At 35.7% G+C, this 18,390-nt stretch overlaps 2 protein-coding genes across 12 annotated transcripts in view; one reads left to right on the forward strand and one right to left on the reverse strand.

Annotated features, from left to right (window-relative positions):
• Positions 1 to 4,292: 4,292 nt before the first annotated feature.
• On the reverse strand, positions 4,293 to 11,242 carry LOC123542303 (uncharacterized). The gene is made up of 6 exons (XM_045328090.2): positions 11,109 to 11,242; positions 10,779 to 10,838; positions 9,117 to 9,208; positions 7,338 to 7,733; positions 6,797 to 6,953; positions 4,293 to 4,772 (listed from the first exon to the last, which is right to left on the reverse strand). Exons 1-6 carry the CDS (start codon positions 11,149 to 11,151, stop codon positions 4,570 to 4,572), a joined length of 951 nt encoding a protein of 316 aa, XP_045184025.2. The 5' UTR covers positions 11,152 to 11,242; the 3' UTR covers positions 4,293 to 4,569.
• A 2,097-nt stretch (positions 11,243 to 13,339) lies between these two features.
• LOC123542107 (intermembrane lipid transfer protein VPS13A-like) overlaps positions 13,340 to 18,390 on the forward strand; it is a 227,438-nt gene continuing 222,387 nt past the window's right edge. For all 11 annotated transcript variants that reach the window (XM_053531671.1, XM_053531674.1, XM_053531680.1 and 8 more), the window contains exon 1: positions 13,340 to 13,543. In XM_053531671.1, coding sequence (XP_053387646.1) covers positions 13,444 to 13,543 — 100 coding nt within the window. In that variant the 5' untranslated portion in view covers positions 13,340 to 13,443. The remainder of the gene's footprint in view (positions 13,544 to 18,390) is intronic.

Consider the following 18,390-nt stretch of genomic DNA (forward strand, 5'->3'; position numbering starts at 1 on the left):
CTTATAAATCACTTGTGTTTTTCATATCACATTATATTTGAAGAACTTCACGTGTAAGATTTTAAAAAATCAATCAACCGTGAAGTCAGTAGTCCCACAAAAGCCGTTTTGCACGAAATTCACGTGCGCCTGTAATTAACAATTTTCTTTGTGAAATTTTATTGTCTTTGGAAATATCAATAATTGGCTTACTCGAAAAACAGCATAAAGTTTAGAAAATATTGTTGGTTGCACCGCACGACTGAATCAAATTTAACGCGAGCGCCAAATAGAGAATAATAGGTTAGTGCCGTAGATGAGAAAGTTTATCTGGCGAGGTGGAGGAGGTTATCGGGTGAGACGAATTTATTTTTATTTGAATAAAAACTCATGATTTGACCACTCATTTTCTTAGTTCGGACATTTCCAACACAATGATGATGGTTTCGTTGCAAAATTTCTTATGACAACAATATCGATCATAAGGTCACATGATCAACTGACCGTATATCACTGGTCACATGATCAACTGACGGTATATCAAGAAAGATATACGGCACCCTGATATCGGGTCGAAAATACTGCAAGTGACAGGATAGATTGGAATATTAGGCCTACAATGCAACTGACGCGCAGAAGATATAGCCTTTCAAACGGCTATTGTAGGACTACTGGCTTCACGGTTGATTGATTTTTAAAAATCTATCACGTCAAGATCTTCAAGTGTAATTTTGATATGAAGAAACATTTCAAATTTGAAAAATTATTCTTTTTATTTCAAAATATACCAGTTATAAATATGGATAGTTTCTTTTGCTGTTCAGTACATATAGACATTGATTAAAGTCATGACGCTGTTTTGTGGCACAAACGCTTGTTGTGAGGGGAAAAGTATGATGCTAATATTGTTAGACACAGATACTTATTAAAGAAAAAGATATGATGTTAGTTTGAAACATAGACGTCATATGATACTATTGTGAGTCGCAGACGTTGATTAAAGGAAAGGATATGGTGCCAGTGTCAGGCACAAACACAAGTAATATAATGCTGGAATATAAAGAATAGATCTCGACGTAGCTTAAAGGAAGAGGTATGCTATTGTGAGTCACAGACGTTGATCAAAGAAAGAGATATGCTATTGTGAGTCACAGACGTTGATTAAAGGAAGAGATATGCTATTGTGAGCCACAGACGTTAATTAGAGGAAAAGATATGCTATTGTGAGTCACAGACGTTGATTAGAGGAAATGGCATGGTGCCAGTGTAAGGCACAGACGTTGATTAAAGGAAAAGATATGCTATTGTGAGTCACAGACGTTGATTAGAGGAAAATATATGGCGCCAGTGTAAGGCACAGACTTTGTATAAACGAAACAATAAATAAAATGCTCGTATAAAACACAAACGTTGATTAAAGGAAAATATATGCTAAACTGTGAGTCACGAACGTTGATTAAAGGAAAATATATGCTAAATTGTGGGTCACAAACGTTGATTAAAGCTAAATTGTGGGTCACAAACGTTGATTAAAGGAAAATACAATTGTATATGCTAAATTGTGGGTCACGAACGTTGATTAAAGGAAAATATATGCTAAATTGTGGGTCACAAACGTTGATCAAAGGAAACGACTGTTAGTGCTAGTGCGAGGCACATATATTGAGTAAATCAAAAGATACGATACTCGTTTGAAGCACAGACGTTGGGTAGATCGTTATTTATAATTACAAAATGTATATTATAAAACCAGATTTATATAGCACCATTTTCATGAATAACACGTTCAACGATGATTTTAATACAATGGCAGCCGCTCGTGGTAATGCGCTCGTGAATAAGAATATCGTAATTTATACTATATTATTTTTTTCAACAGCGACGTATGAAGTTAATTTGAGGTTGGTTTGTGCTGCAGCCTGATTAATTACGATTACAATATGCAGTTAAAAGAGTCTAAGTCATGCTGCTTAAAGGAACCATGAAGAATTTTTCAGATGTGTGGTTTAAAGTGTTCTTTTGTATAAAAGTGAGGAACTTAATTTTCAAAAATGGGGAATTTATTTTCAAAATTTCGATATAATAATCTTGAACAGTATTTTGAACAGTATTTGAATGATCTGTATGAAAATATGATAGAAATGAAGATAAACTCAGAAGAGGAGCAGTTTATTCAGACAGGTGAATAAAATTATTTGCTGTATATCTCAACCAATGTACAACATAATTCAAGAGGAAATAGCGATCAAAAGAGAACAAAAAGATCACAAGGGAGATGCAAATGACACGATTTGCTTCACAAAAAGAAACAATACAGCTGAGATTCTAAAAGTTGGAAGTTTCTATGAAGGAACTAAGAATACGTATTCTGACGAATTTGATTTCATTTTCGTTCTTGGAGTAATAGTACTTCCCGAAAGCTCAGAAAAGTTTCCTGTTTTCGAATATACAAAGTCTTCATCGATAAGAACGGAGACTGTAAAGTATGTTGTTAACTTTCTTGAACAAAAACAAGTTCATCAACAGCTCGTGTATACTGACTACCCAAATGAAAGAAGTGTTTCATTTGAGAAACTCGATAGTCTAGCTGGACCAGCTTTTAAACTTAGGTTTTTATATAAAAATAGCAACAAAATAGGATTCCCGATACCTGCTTTTTCGGTGGCAGATCCGTTTCTGTTTTTAAGGGTGCGTAGAGTGTGTAGCTCTCACGACTTTTCAGAGGAAATCGTTAGAACTGGCCGGTATTTATGTGTTCGAAACCGCGTGACATTTACCGAAACAGAGGTGTATTTCATGACATATATTTTGTCAGATAGACATGTTACGGCTTACAGAATTTTGAAGTATATTTTTAATGGCTTTCATGGTGAAGATTTGATTACTTCGGACAAGCACGCAAATGTAGAGTTAAAAATAGTGACGTCATACGACTTGAAGACCCTGATGATACTACACCACTATGAATGCTCCAATCCAGATGAATTAGGACATTGCGTATTGACAATAATCTTAAGAATTATACTGTCGTATGAGACAGGAAGGTGGCGTAATTTGCTAACAGAGTATAACCTTCGCGAAAAGGAGACAAATGATTTTCGTGAAATCAGATCATTTTTCCAGAAGCTTTGTGCAAGCAAACTGGCTGAGTTATATAAATATTTACATTCACTGAAATACGCTTACACTTGGTAATCATTTGAAAGTTGTCATACTGAGTCTTTTGCAGTTTCGCTGTCGCGTGATATAAAAAAATATCAGCTTCCGGATCAGAGAGGTTACGCTTTGAACAGGTTGTCTGGATTCTTTGAAGCGGTCAGATCTGTTGTTAGGCCTCATGTGCATCCAAGGGAAGATCCCGGATTTAAACTTCTAAATGACATGAAGTAATATTACGAACATCAAATGTCACTGAAAGAAATTAGTGAACTATGGAAATTATAAGGGAATGAGGAATAACAAAGTTAGGTTCTTGTAATGTTTAGCACATTTTGTAGACCTTGCAGCGATTTTAAAAACATAGACAATTTGTATAGATATCTAAAATATCATGTAATATGCTTGTTTGTTTTCTGGAGTGTAAGGGCATGTGTGTTTTCCACTGTATTGACAATACTAAAAGACGTACAGAATACAGGACACAGACATTAGAAATGAATTGTTAGACATCATTAAGAGATCAGAAATTCATTTGCACGGTTCATGTTAAATACTTATTAATACACGATTGACCAGCTCTTAAAACAACAAAACTAGCAACGGATATTATTTTAATTATATATAATTCAGTAATTTAGATGAAATTTGAATTGCAGATGTTGGAAATAGGGAATTGTCAATTTTATCCACCTAATTCGTAGAATTGCGGCTTTATTTTGCATGATTAGGATATGAAACTATAACCATTCTAAACATGTCTAAAGGTCTCCGAGTTTGGAAATAGGTGTTGTTTGACTTTTTAAAATATCTTTGATAATGTCAGTTTTATGGCCGATTTTTTTTTCATTTAAAAGTCGGACAAAATCACAATATTTTACAAACTTTTGTACAAACTGTTTGCATCGATATGTTGCCTCAATGCTGCTTATATCCAGAAAGTGTTTATCGTGTTTTTGTTTGTGAGTACAAAGTGGCTGAAATTTACAACACCAAGCTCGTTTTTAATAATTAATTCAAAATTAAACAACATATCATGAAGGTTTAAAAAATCCTATTACCACCTTGGGAGTTCTTAAAACGATTGTATACTATGGTCAATGGTCAAAGAAAAGGTGGATCAAACATTTGGTGACATTTGTTACAGATAACTATGCTGTATGCTGAAATTTATTATAAGTATAAAAGACAATAAGTTTCAATATTACAGAACGAGTTACACAGAATCATTACAGGAGACAAATGTCAATCCAACTCCAAACGTCAGCACATTTTCAACAAAATATACATTTACAATGACAATGAACAAAGCAATAGATATACCAGTGATCTGAAAAAATGTCAAAGCATAGAACAATCGCCACCAGTATCGCTAAAACGATAACAGTATCGCGGTTTTATTTACAAAGCACCGTTTTAAAAATAAATAAGAAATTATTCTGATAATTCATCAATAAGCTCTGCAAGTGTATCAAGCTCATCCGGAGTCGGTTCATATCGTTCAAGCGTGCCGTCATCGTTCACAATCACGCCAGGCATGTATTTATTCATCTGTTCACGCATAATTTTCTTTGTATCCAGGTACTTATCTGTGAACGCCCTAACACATGGACAGCAAATCAAGCAGCAAGGGCAACCTAAAATACAGAAAATCTGATATCAACATATCAGTTAGAACTGATTATGCGTTTCAGGCTGTAACAAGAAATTGCCGGTAAAATAATTATGAAGTTCACCGCCTAGTGACATTTTTCACAAAACATATTGCCAGCAAAAATAACGTACTAACAAGAGCACCGCCAAGCGGGGCAATATACGCCCGAAGGTTATATCACAGGAAAGGGGCAAAATTCAAAGAACTTGACTGTTGAAACCCAAAGGACAGGAAAAACAAAGGGAAGAAATTCCAAAAACAATTCTCTAAGTCCACAAAAACATCCTTACCAGCTACAGATATGTAAAAATACACCAAACAATTGGTGGTATCATCCATGTTGTACCACAGAAAAGTAGTCTCGGTTTTTCCCTAAGGCCAATAATAAAAAAGTTACAAAATAAGCTATTTATAGTAACATAAAAGGGAAGTAATTAAAAAAAGTATTGTAAGTGAACAAAAAAGGGATCTGCCGAATAAAAACAAGAGAACTGCAATGCAGAGCAATATAAACATGAAACAAAGTCATATGACCTTTGACCGCTAAGTGTGTACGTCGTCTCGATGTGGTGAACATTTGTGCCAAGTTTCTTTAAAATCCTTCAAGCAGTTCAAGAGTTACAAAGCGGACACGAAACAAAGCCATATGACCTTTGACCCCTAAGTGTGACCTTGACCTTCAAGTCAGCCATCCGAAACAAACGCTCTGCACGTCGCCCTGATGTGGTGAACATTTGTGCCAAGTTTGTTTGAAATCCTTCAAGGGGTTCAAGAGTTACAGAGCGGACACGGAATTGCGGACGGACGGACAGACGGACACCGGTGATATAACATAATACCTCCCTTCGGGCGTATAAAAATGTCTATCAATCATTACAATTTATCATACATTTCATGAAGTATGTACATGTAGTTTGAAAATGTTTGAAAATCTATAGTTGGTGAAAAATGCTTTCAAATGTGATATCTATTTAATAAAATAAAAATTTTGGATTTTTCATAAAAGAGTGAGCTTTAAAAATTAAATAACCGTTTTTGGCGCAGTCGGCAACATGACAAAACAATAAAAGCAAAGTTGAAGGTCAAATCACACTAGCTGCTGATAGGATGCTACTAGTACTGTCAAATATTACCTTTTCAATATTATCAGTACTTTAGTTGGTCTTGTAATTTAATGGCCAACAAAAAAAGTATACGTGATGGAATCAGGAGGATTGCTGTACAGAAACAAATGCGACCGAAACAATGTGCCTATAAAGTCTTAGAACTATAGCTACAGAGCTAATATTAAACCGAGAGGAAATGGGGGTTTACTAACTGTTGGTATGACCTTGACCTTTGAATCTGTGTTCTAAAATGCCAAAATAGATAATCATGTCAAAAATGTTTTTTTTACTGAGTAGAAACCGTTTTGGTACTGACCGTGACCGTTACTTTTCACGCAGTGATGTCAAAATTATTAGGAATGATGCACAGCCCATGGGCACTTTGTCTGGCACAGGTTCGTAAGTCACTGGGTTCTCAATATTTTGAGTGTAAACGGTTATCGTACTAACAGTCACCGTGACCTTCACATCTAACTCACTGAACTCAAAATCAATATGGGTCATGCACTGCACATGAGAATTGTTTCTGCCAATTTGAGGACTGTATTTTGTCTATTGCGCGGAAATGGTTTATGTACAAACAGTCACTGTAAACTTGTCTTTTGACCAACAGAGATCAAGCTCATTAGGGCCATGCACTACCCATGGTCAACGTGTCTTCTATGTTGAAATCATAGCTCAAGGGGTTCCCAACATGCTGAACAGAAATGTAATGAAATTGCTAAAGGACGGACGACCTGCTAACAGACAGTAAAAACAATTGCGTGGCAAAGAATAACAGGCAGTTATGAAAATCATGAGAAGTGCTTTACATATCATTGTAAGGTGATGTGAGCTGAAATGAAAGAGCTTAATACTTGTCACAGAAATATAAACATTTTATACAAAGTTTCGATAGAACCTGTTCCGAAGGCAAAGATGCATGCTACTGGATCTCTCAGGAAGCAAATGCCGACGAAGACGAAGAAGAAAACAGATAGAAGTGTCCAACCGGCATAGATGGCGATCTGCTTGTATTTATGCCTCTGTGCTTTTTGAAGCTCTTCGTCACTAACTTCCTGCAAGAAAGATGTTACAATACGCTTAGCAACAGTAGTTTCACAAATAAACACAGCTTTCCCGAATCCAGTCTAATACTGGTTATGTATGTTATCCCAGAAATTATTTTTACTTTACCGAAGTACAGTCAAGGCAGAGGCATGTTATATCTAAATCCCAGACTACTGTTACAGATCAGCCAGTTTCTCTCCTCGAGAACGCTTATCAGGTAGATTGAAAATATGAAATATTCTGGTTGACTTTCTTGTCTCTTTGTATAATCAGTGTCGCTATTCAGAATTCCAACTGTATTTGTAAATCCCATGTTTTTGATTTTTTGGCTGTCGGACAGTAAGAAAATAACGTTTTCTTTAATCGGAAAAAAAAGGTTGTTTCAGTCTCACCTCCCAGACGTCGGGTTTTGTGTCCTCTGTTGTTTCTGCCTTGTTTGCACCTGGCAGAGAATTCTTCCACTGCTCATGCGCAGATCTCTTTCTCCGGAGAATTTTCTTCAAACCAGAAATACTCTCAATATCAAATTCATTGTGATTAACGTCATCACTTTTGGAGTATATACTAGGCAGTGTTTCAACATTATGAAAATCATCTAATTTTGTACCATACACTTCATCGTCATCTTCATCATCGTCGTCAATGTCGTCATTATAATCATCCCTGTGTCTATACTCGTCATCTTCTGTATTAAAATGATCTTTATTCAACATTCTATGATCTTTAGCGTAATTTCCATGGACATTGTCAGCGCCAACAGTATCTTTGCTGCTTGGAGACACATTGTCCTGCAAAGGATAGATTATTCAAATGACATTTTGAAAGCTAAGAAGTAGAAATTAGGCATTGTTAACATAATATTTATGTTCTTTTGTTCTTGAACCAAGTATATTTCTTAGATAAACTAACCACTTTTCCCCCTTTCAGCCTAGAGTAGTTGCTAGGGCGGAGTACTAGAGGCGTATTGACAAATGAGTTTCGTGATTCCTGATGCTATGTGCAAACAAACTGTCTGAGTTATACATATATTTACATTCACTGAAATGCGCTTATACTTGGTATTTATTTGAAAGTTGTCATACTATTTCGCTCTCACGTGATATAAAAAAATATCAGCTTCCGAATCAGAGAAGTTACGCTTTGAATAGGTTGTCTGGATTCTTTGAAGCGGTCAGATCTGTTGTTAGGCCTCATGTGCATCCAAGGGACGATCCCGGATATAAACTTCTAAATGACATGAAGAAATATTACGAACATCAAATGTCAAAAGAAATTGGTGAACAATAATAAAATGAATAATAAAGTTAGGTTCTTGTAAAGTCTGGCACATTTTGTAGACTTTGTAGCGATTTTAAAGACATAGAAATGATCTTTATTCAACATTCTATGATCTTTAGCGTGACTTCCATTGACAATAAATCAAAACTGAAAATAGACCAAGCTCCGATCACCTTTAATGAGCGTAATCGGGGAATGCATAGTGGAATAACTAGTACCTGATGGTGGCACGGGATGTTATCATCATGAAAACTACATAAATAGCAGACTGAACATGTCATGCGATGAAGTGCTAAGTATATGTAATACATTCGCTCCATTCTCCTGACATTGCTCTGTTGTTTTTTTTTTTTTTTCGCACTTTAGTTAACACATTGTCGTGGAATTTTCAAGTCCACTATTCCCTCCACCCCCACCCCCACTCCCATCAATAAATTATTCTCTTATTCCGTGACATCGGTTTTCTTTTTTAATGCTTTATGGAAAGTTTATTCTAAAGAAATCATTTAGTGACTTTTTAAAATAGATTTTATTTATTTTGAACTTCACATAGAAATTATGTTTGTTGTAAATTTCAGCTTTTAATAACAATTAATTAGGATTATGTACTGCTGGATTCTTATAGAAATACAGTTTATACAAATGTGTACTGGTACTGGAGATTTGCCTTGTATGAGTAATGTATTTTGGCCATAAAATATCATTGATAAACATCCCGTAATAAAACTGGTGAGTAATGGAGGCGACCTTCGTTAACGAGGCATCCTCGCATTTTGGTGCTAATGGAGTTAAGACTAGTTTTAACCCTCCTGAACCCATTGCAATATATTCTACTGACATGCATGTTAAACCGGTAATACCTTAAAAACAAATTTACAAACAAACAAATGTACCTGAATTTTGACGTCATTCTCACTGAGATCCGTCAACTCTAACTGCCTCTCGTGAGAATCTGACAATGGGATGTGGCCTCTCTCTTCCACGTCTGACAATAGAAAAAACAAACATAATAGTTTAAATTCGTGTGGACACGGAAAGGACAATTGTTTGTTCCGTATGTAATAGCTGAGAGATAGAGAAGAATGTATTTCGAAAATATCAAGGTCATTGGGTTTTCTGTGAAGACTGAGATCTTTGACCGTAGGGAATGCAGATATTTTAAGATATTTGCGATAATGCACGAGTCTCAATTTTATAACTGCTTTATCGCATGGTAAGTGTTTAACAAAAAAAAAAGACTGATAATTAATCATTAGTTTCTTATTTTTAAGTATATTTTCCAATTTGAGCTCCAGAAAAACAAAAATGTTACAAATTCGCAAGAGTGTGTCAAACGGTTAGTAGTCCTAAATGGCACTACCTCTGATGCCATCCCAGTATCATCAGGTGGCCCGCAGGGGTCTGTACTTGGTCCCCTGCTCTTCCTAGCTTACATAAATGACCTCCCACAAAACGTCAGTTCCAAAGTCCGTCTGTTTGCAGATGACACGGCAATATATCTAACTTTGCCATCTGCAGACCAACCTGACACTCTCCAAAATGACCTAAAACTTCTATAAAAGTGGGAGTGGGATATGGAGTTCAACCCCTCCAAGTGTCAAGTGATCCACGTCACTAGAAGGAAACATCCTATCCCTACAGTTTTACCTACATGGAGTCCAATTTGAATCGGTCAGCTCAGCTAAATACCTAGGCGTGGATATCTCAAATGACCTATCATGGGACAATCACATAAACAGGTCAACCAAGAAACGTTGGGTTCTTACGAAGAAACATTAAGGTCAAATCCCAACCAATTAAGACCATCGCTTACCAGACTCTAGTCCGACCCAAGCTTCGAATATGCATCGAGGTATGGTCGCCCCCTCCAAATCAAATTGACTAAATGGAAAGCGTCCAAAGGATACCGCCGTTGGATCAAGACGGCTACGGCCGTACTTCAGTGTAAAATATGCTACACTCAATAACCTTCGTGGACTGGACATAAGGCGTACATGATTCTTAGAGAATTTCACTCTTCTATAAGATTCATCATGATCTGGTTGCTATCCCAGTCGTAGATTACCTGACCCCAATAACCCGATGTGTCCGCTATGGCCATTCCCTAAGTTATAGGTTAATTACTGCAACCACGAACTATTACAAGTTTTCTTATTTTCCAAGAACAGTGTACCATTGGAACCAACTTCCCCCCAGTGTCGTCCACCTCCCTACCCTAGAGCAGTTCAGTGCTGCAGTTTGCAGCCTTGAACATGCCTCGCCCTAGTTATCCTGCAAACTCAAGTTTTAACCTTTTTATATCACCAAAGTTATTTTTAGTTTCTTCCACTCTAAATTTTTATCACTATATTCTTTCTCTTTTTGATTTTGATGTCTACGTTCCCGCAAGGGGTTTGACGTCAACGGAAGATAGATAGATCATAGATAGAACGGCAATATATCTGTACATGTGATCAGCTTTGGGATATGAATACTTAACAACCGGCAGATTACTTAAAATTGAGTTAACAGATTTAAGTCTTGACACTTTAGTTTAACGGGGCCTGAATACTTACCCTGCACAGCAAAGAACTCTTGGTGTTTGACCACGAACGATATACTTCGAGTTTCACATCCTGTAAAAATGCTTGAAGTGAAGTTGATATCAAAAATTTATTTGGTAACATGATTAAAATAGAAACTTCTAAACACATAAAACATTCCGAGAAGTTTTGAAGTAATCGTAATGGAATATCAGAATCTAGTCAAGACCGAAAATGTATCGTTATCCGGGTATTGTTACTGTTATCCAACAAAAACTGTTGGTCACAATAGTTCACTATAGATTTACAGTTATTAATATTTGTTTTTTAAAAAAGAAGCCAGTACTAGCAAACAATACTTACTCCCTTTAATTAGTAGTAAAATTATACATAAATTGATAAACATCACATCGTCTAAACATCTTCTCACAGAACAGTATCATCAAGGTGCCTCCATTGTTTATGTTATGACGTAAATAATGACGTCACATCCCTATTTAAGTCAATAAACGCAGTGGCGTAGCCAGACCTTGGGTAATTGAAATACAATTATAATAAGTAACTGAAAGTAATGTGTAACATAAATAAAATTGGATCATCACTATCTGATGATAACCAGAGTATTTGTAGATAAAATAATAAAAATTATAAATATTTAGGGTAGGCCAAGGTGCATCTTTCACTAAAATACTTTATTTTTACATAAATCTAGATCCACTAGATATTTAAGCTAACTCCGTAACGGGCGTTTATAGAGCTACATTCGCAATTAATTGTGTATATAACATTTTATTTATTAAAATCTTCCCTTTTTAGCTGTAGGCCTTCAGACGCATTTATACTGTGCTAAGGATGCAATATGGCAAAGAATCAAATTCTAAAATCTGTAATTCAAGTGCAGATGACAAGAGGTTTTTAGTGAACTGCTCACAAGGGATAAGACATGGGCATATCATTTCGAACCTCAAAGGAAACTAAACAACAAGCAGTGGCTTAGGAAAGGGCAAAAACGACCAGTTATTGCAGAAAGAACTCAAAATTGCAATAGAGTTTTTCTTCGATTCTAAAGGTCCTGTTTTAGAAATATCCAGTGCAATTGGCAGATCTATAACTAGAAGTTTTACAGGGACAAAGCTTTAAAATCGGTAAGAAAATGTTACGATATGCGTCGCACACAGACTGTTTATGGGGCATCTGCGCACTGTATAGAGCAGTAAATTGTAAAGCAGTATTTACATGACCAGCAAGTAAAGCAATTGCCGCACCCTCATATTCGTCCGACCTAAGTCCTCTTTCCTTTGCTGGCTGGGCGTCGTTACAATTCCAGAAGCGACCTTGGTAGCGTAGTGTATCAGTGTCTGCACTAGGCCTACTTTGTGGCTCTCACGCGGAGGGAAAAGTGAGTTTCTGTTAAGGGTGATTATTTCGAGTGACGCAATATGCTTAAATAGAGATTTTTTTCTTCGTATTTTTTCGAATTCCCTACCTTCGCAATGTAGTATAGTGAGGCTGCAATTTTCAGATTTCGTTCTGCGTCATAAAATCAAAATTACTCTGCTTAGTAACAAAAGATAATTAGTGATCGTCCTTTCCCGGAAAAAAAGTCATGATCGCACTTGATCAACCATAGTATGATTCATTACACTTTAGGTACTCATGTTTGTTAAGGAAAAATATCAAGCGTATTCTGATATTTTTTTCATTTAAAGTATTTGAAATGTGTAACATCTCACGCGCCCTGGTACCGACTTTAAAGTGGAACTCTACTGTACAGTGTACACATACATTGAAAGGACTCCACGATCCGAAAGGAACAAAAAATTATGTGGCAACCTTGAGTCTTTTTTCACCTAAAGTAAGGGTTTGTTTCTTGATTTTCCAGCCTTTTAACGAAATGTATCCATTCTAGACATGTACTCGTACAGTATATGTATGTATTTTTTGGCTTTTAATACAGTTTAACTTAGACTGAAGCCTTAAAAATGAACACTATTTTATAGCACCTCTTGCCTGATTTACACACTATTAACAACATATTCTGAAGTGAAACAAACTTTATCATAAATGCGCGGTTAGTTACATGAAATTTATTGCACTGAACAATAACAAGTTAACATTTTTTTTAGATCTTGTTATTATAAGCAAATTCATGCAAAAATACATTCTTGATAACAGATAAAACGATGTGATTAAAACACCCGTTCTGCGCAAAATGGAAAAAAAACAGGATAATTTTTTTTTTAGATTTATTTTTATAGAGCTCTCTTTACTTCAAATTAGTATCTAACTTATTATGACAGACCGGGAAGAAAACCTATGATCATTGCTTCGGATGTATTGAATTTAGATCTAAATGGGGAAAATGATCCATATAAAAAAGATGAAAGAGCATTAACTTTCATGTGTTTTCGCGCAAACATCTGCTTTCATCTGATGTTCGTCAAATCGGGGAACACGTAGACCTCTGACAAATAACATCTGCTGTGCAAAGCATTGCATTCAACCGTGAACCTGGTTCCCTGCTCACATATCATAATACCAGTGACCGTGAACCGCATAACATCCTTGACCTCCACTCATTAGCATAATGACGACAACAACCAAGATGTCGGCTTGAGAGTACGGCTCGTACAAGTTGTTAGGATTTTTGTGCAAATTGCAAAAAATACACCTTTTGATAAAGTAAACGTCTGCCAGAATGGTTTTCGAATCGCTGGTTACTGATTTGATCAACAAATATTTGGGAGACTTTGTGGAGAACTTGGACAAATCTCAGTTGAAACTTGGGATATGGGGAGGTTCGTATGCAAACTTGGTGGGAGGGGTATGAAATAAAACATCAAAGCAGAAAGACGCCGATCAGTGTTTTAAGCTGGATATGTTAAGCAGTAAGATTATGCACGTGACTTTGCTCATTTATACTGAATAATTGCTTTAGTTTTGTTTTTGTTTCGTTCGATGTCTAGAACTGCAGAAAACAAAATTGAAAATGAAAGTAGATTTTATCTTAAGTGGCTGTTCTAACGGTCCCGGTCTATTGATTTAATATCTTAAATAATGCTAATAGTCGTTTTACTATGATATCTTATACCAAAAAAAGAAAGGCTAACGAAACACATGTCATGTTGATAAGGATACTAGAGTGGTGGAACCTATGCTCACAGTATTTTGTACATTTATTATCTTTTTAAGAAGCAAGCAAAAATTATTATTTCAATCTGCCTATACAAAAACATAAAGTTATCCTCCTTTTATCGAAACATATTGTTAATGTGCGTCATCATGTGACTTAGTCGTCTCCTGAGCTATCGACACGGCATACGTGAAAAGGTAAAAATTCGCCCTGAAGGGAACCTATGCTGGTGGTATGTTATATCTATTAAACTAAGCGCGAAAAAAAAAATCAGCAGGCTAAAAATGAACAAACAAGCATATGCGAATATAATATTTAGAATATTACTCATTGATTATGTGAAAAACAAAAGAAATGAGGATAAATTTTAGTATGTGCCTCTATGTGTATATTTCCCTTACAGAAATGGAATCACTATTAGAACGTATAATAATGTTATATAAAAACAGAATGCTCAGGTATTGATGATTCAAAAAACGACAGTGATTAACTCACTAATGATTCCTACATTTCTTTTGTGTGTAGGAAAATTACTTCTCCCTACATCTCAGAAAGAGCCATTTGGACTTTGTCAAAATACTACGATCAACATCGATCTTTTTCATGGTTCGACAGGCACTCGTAGTGTAGCCAGGCGTCAAAATCATCACATCTTGCTCTAAAATGCATTTTTAATCTGAGTGTAATGCATGATTTCTAAAAATCTAACTTTAGTTTGGCGATTTTGACATATCTATCTGAGATTTGTGCGACGGATACAGATTTCGTAAAATGTATCGGCTGCTGTATACGTCACGTGAGCGGCACGCGCGGCTATCGCTACGTTTGTTGTAAAGGCATTTCACCACTGGTTGGCGTTGAACATAGCATGATGAAACATTTTTATCTGTGCTTCTGCAGCGAGCGTATTTATCGAAATACCGCGAGCATAGGAATACCGCGAGCATAGGTTCCACCACTCTAATCGAAGGGAAAGTAGAAACACCGAAAAACACCGGTTTTTCGGTGTTTTCCGGTGTTTCTATCAACCGCTATTCGAAAATAACAAAGATAATTGGCATGACTGTTCTGCTGATAGGTGCTTCCCAAAATCACAAACAAATAGGTCCTCTTTAGTCATTACAATTTATACAGATAAGAATTTAAGTTCTACAAAAGATACAAAAAAAAGAAAATACTTTGAAACTTATCAGAAAATTATGGATAGATGTATTGCTATACAGCACTAAATGCTGCGATATATCAGGATACTTTTTCCCAGGAGAGATATATCCTTCATTGAAAGCAAGTTTTTCCTCTTAAGGCTCAGTAGTCTGAAAATATTGTCCACATGCTAACCGAAGGTAGTAAGTTATCAGCAAAATATTACAGTTTTCTTCATTTAAGCCAAGTATACATTTAAGCTCAGGCCTTGTTTGCTGCGCTTCGTGCTTCCGGGACGTCTACCCTAGTCCCTAACATTTTCATTGAGTAACTTAATGTGGTTTTAATACCATGAAAGTAGACAGGCAAGTGGGACACTCGTCTGAAATGGCTTGGTGCTAAACATCTAGCCTTATCTAGTAACTGAAAGTGCATGATTTTAATACCATGTTGGTAGGTAGACAGGCAAATGGGACACTCATCTGAAATGGCTTGGTGCTAAACATCTAGCCTTATCTAGTAACTGAAAGTGCATGATTTTAATACCATGTTGGTAGGTAGACAGGCAAGTGGGACACTCATCTGAAATGGCTTGGTGCTAAACATCTAACCTTATCTAGTAACTGAAAGTGCATGATTTTAATACCATGTAGGTAGACAGGAAAGTGGAACACTCATCTGAAATGGCTTGGTGCTAAACATCTAGCCTTATCTAGTAACTGAAAGTGCATGATTTTAATACCATGTAGGTAGACAGGCAAGTGAGACACTCATCTGAAATGGCTTGGTGCTAAACATCTAGCCTTATCTAGTAACTGAAAGTGCATGATTTTAATACCATGTTGGTAGGTAGACAGGCAAGTGGGACACTCATCTGAAATGGCTTGGTGCTAAACATCTAGCCTTATCTATATAATCTAGTAACTGAAAGTGCATGTTTTTAATACCATGTAGGTAGACAGGTAAATGGGACACTCATCTGAAATGGCTTGGTGCTAAACATCTAGCCTTATCTAGTAACTGAAAGTGCATGATTTTAATAATAATATTTAATAATAATGTACTTGATTGAGTTGATTCTGACTGATAAGTCTTGACTTTGAACTTGTATGAATGAAATTGTCCTTCAAGTTAATCAAGTTCTATTTGGACTTTTTGGGCCAGTGTGATACATGTAACTTTTGACTGTCTTTGTCCCATCACGTCCAAACATATTCTGCATCCATTGGGAAGATTTTCTGGTGCATGTACAATGTATTTGTAATGATTCTCTTATAATGAATTTAATATGTTGACATTCAAGCATAAGATTACCTTGCTTACATTTTTAGCTCATCTGATTTTTTGAAAAAAAATGATGAGTTATTGTCATCACTTGAGCGGTTGTTGGCATTGGCGTCTGCATCGGCGTTGCCTGGTTAAGTTTTATGTTTAGGTCAGCTTTTCTCCTAAACTATCAAAGCTATTACTTTGAAACTTGGAATACTTGTTCACCATCATAAGCTGACCCTGTATAGCAAGAAACATAACTCTATCTTGCTTTTTGCAAGATTTATGGCCCCTTTTGTACTTAGAAAATATCAGATTTCTTGGTTAAGTTTTATGTTTAGGTCAACTTTTCTCCTAAACTATCAAAGCTTTTGCTTTGAAACTTGGAATACTTGTTCACCATCATAAGCAGACCCTGTACATCAAGAAACATAACTCCATCTTGCTTTTTGCAAGAATTATTGCCCCTTTTGGACTTAGAAAATCAGTTTTCTTGGTTAAGTTTTATGTTTAGGTCAGCTTTTATCCTAAACTATCAAAGCTATTCCTTTAAAACTTGCAACACTTGTTCACCATCATAAGCTGACCCTGTACAGCAAGAAACATAACTCCATCCTGCTTTTTGAAAGATTAATGGCCCCTTTTGGACTTAGAAAATATCAGATTTCTTGATTAAGTTTTATGTTTAGGTCAACTTTTTCTCAAACTATCAAAGCTATTGCTTTAAAACTTGCAACTCTTGTTCACCATCATAAGCTGACCCTGTACAGCAAGCAACATAACTCCATCCTGCTTTTTGCAATAATTATTGCCCCTTTTGGACTTAGAAAAATCATTTTCTTGGTTGAATATTATGTTTAAGTCAACTTTTCTCATAAACTATCAAAGCTATTGCTTTAAAACTTGCAACAGTTTTTCACCATCATAAGTGGACACTGTACATCAAGAAACATAACTCTATCCTGCTTTTTGCAAGAGTGATGGCCCTTTTTAGACTTAGAAAATCATGGGTAGGACAATATTTCTATATACAAAAAAAATCAGATGAGCGTCAGCACCCGCAAGGCGGTGCTCTTGTTTGAATGTATAATTATGTTGTGTTTTGTTTCTGCAATTTCATGTCATTCGCAGTCCACTGTGTATTGAAACCGGTAAAATTATGAGTTAAATTCAACCCATTTGAAGTTTCTGCATGAATATTAATGTTTAAACCGTCGTTTATATGACTGAAAAATTGTTGAAAAAGACGTTAAACCTGAACACACATTAATGTTTAATTTATTGGAGCAAGAACCGGTAAGTCTGACCAGTATTTTATGATTTTTTTTGATTTTTCAGTATTTACATTTTCCTAACAGTAAAATGCAAATACGGTAAAGGCTTAGAGGGATGACAACTAGAAAGTATCAGATCATAAAAAAAACATCCCAACAAGCCAAATGAGTAAGGCTGTTTGCATGTTGCATCTAAGGTCAGTTGAGAGACTTCAATATCTGCTGTGTGATTACTATTCACACATGGTCTTTTGGCATCTTTTGTCAGAAAAGAAATACAGTGTTTCTCGGCCTCTTGATTGACAATAGTTAATATTGATTTAATACTTTGTCAACTGCATATAGCTGTTTGTTGCTGTTAGATGGAATAGGTAATTAAAAAAAAAAGAAAAGCATAGAGTCCACAATTACTGTAGTTCTGTTGATTCATACAATTGTCACTAATTTTTCCAGAACATGTCAGTAGTTTTGTAATCAGGTAGACCTGGAAAAACCATTACAATTTTATCACATAATTGCAACAACTAGAAAAAGAGGCAAGTTTGGATTTTTTAACAGACAAATGGCTAGGCTGCTGTCACACAAAACTGGTTTTATTCTATGAAGCTGTTCAAAAATATCAATAATTGTAATTATATTGTTTAATAAGTTTGAAACTCTTTTATCTTCGAAATCAAGAAAATCAATACAGCGCCTAGCTAAATTTTTGTATTTTGCATTCAAGAGAAGGGGGAACTAAAATATGAAGTTTTAATTCATTTTCACAATATATTCTCTATTTCGTTAGCTTTACTAGTAAGACAAGAATACCATGTTAATTTTGTCT

This window comes from Mercenaria mercenaria, chromosome 19 (assembly GCF_021730395.1).
Source record: "Mercenaria mercenaria strain notata chromosome 19, MADL_Memer_1, whole genome shotgun sequence".
Lineage (NCBI taxonomy): Eukaryota > Metazoa > Mollusca > Bivalvia > Venerida > Veneridae > Mercenaria > Mercenaria mercenaria.

What these genes read in the sequence shown, in the direction of transcription:
- LOC123542303 (XM_045328090.2), bottom strand. Translation starts at nt 11,151, where the DNA reads ATGTTTATCAATTTATGTATAATTTTACTACTAATTAAAGGGA. An exon ending in CAAAACCCGACGTCTGGGAG is followed by an intron (nt 6,954 to 7,337) that starts GTGAGACTGAAA and finishes TCTTTCTTGCAG; the next exon opens with GAAGTTAGTGACGAAGAGCT. An exon ending in CATCTTTGCCTTCGGAACAG is followed by an intron (nt 4,773 to 6,796) that starts GTTCTATCGAAA and finishes TCTGTATTTTAG; the next exon opens with GTTGCCCTTGCTGCTTGATT.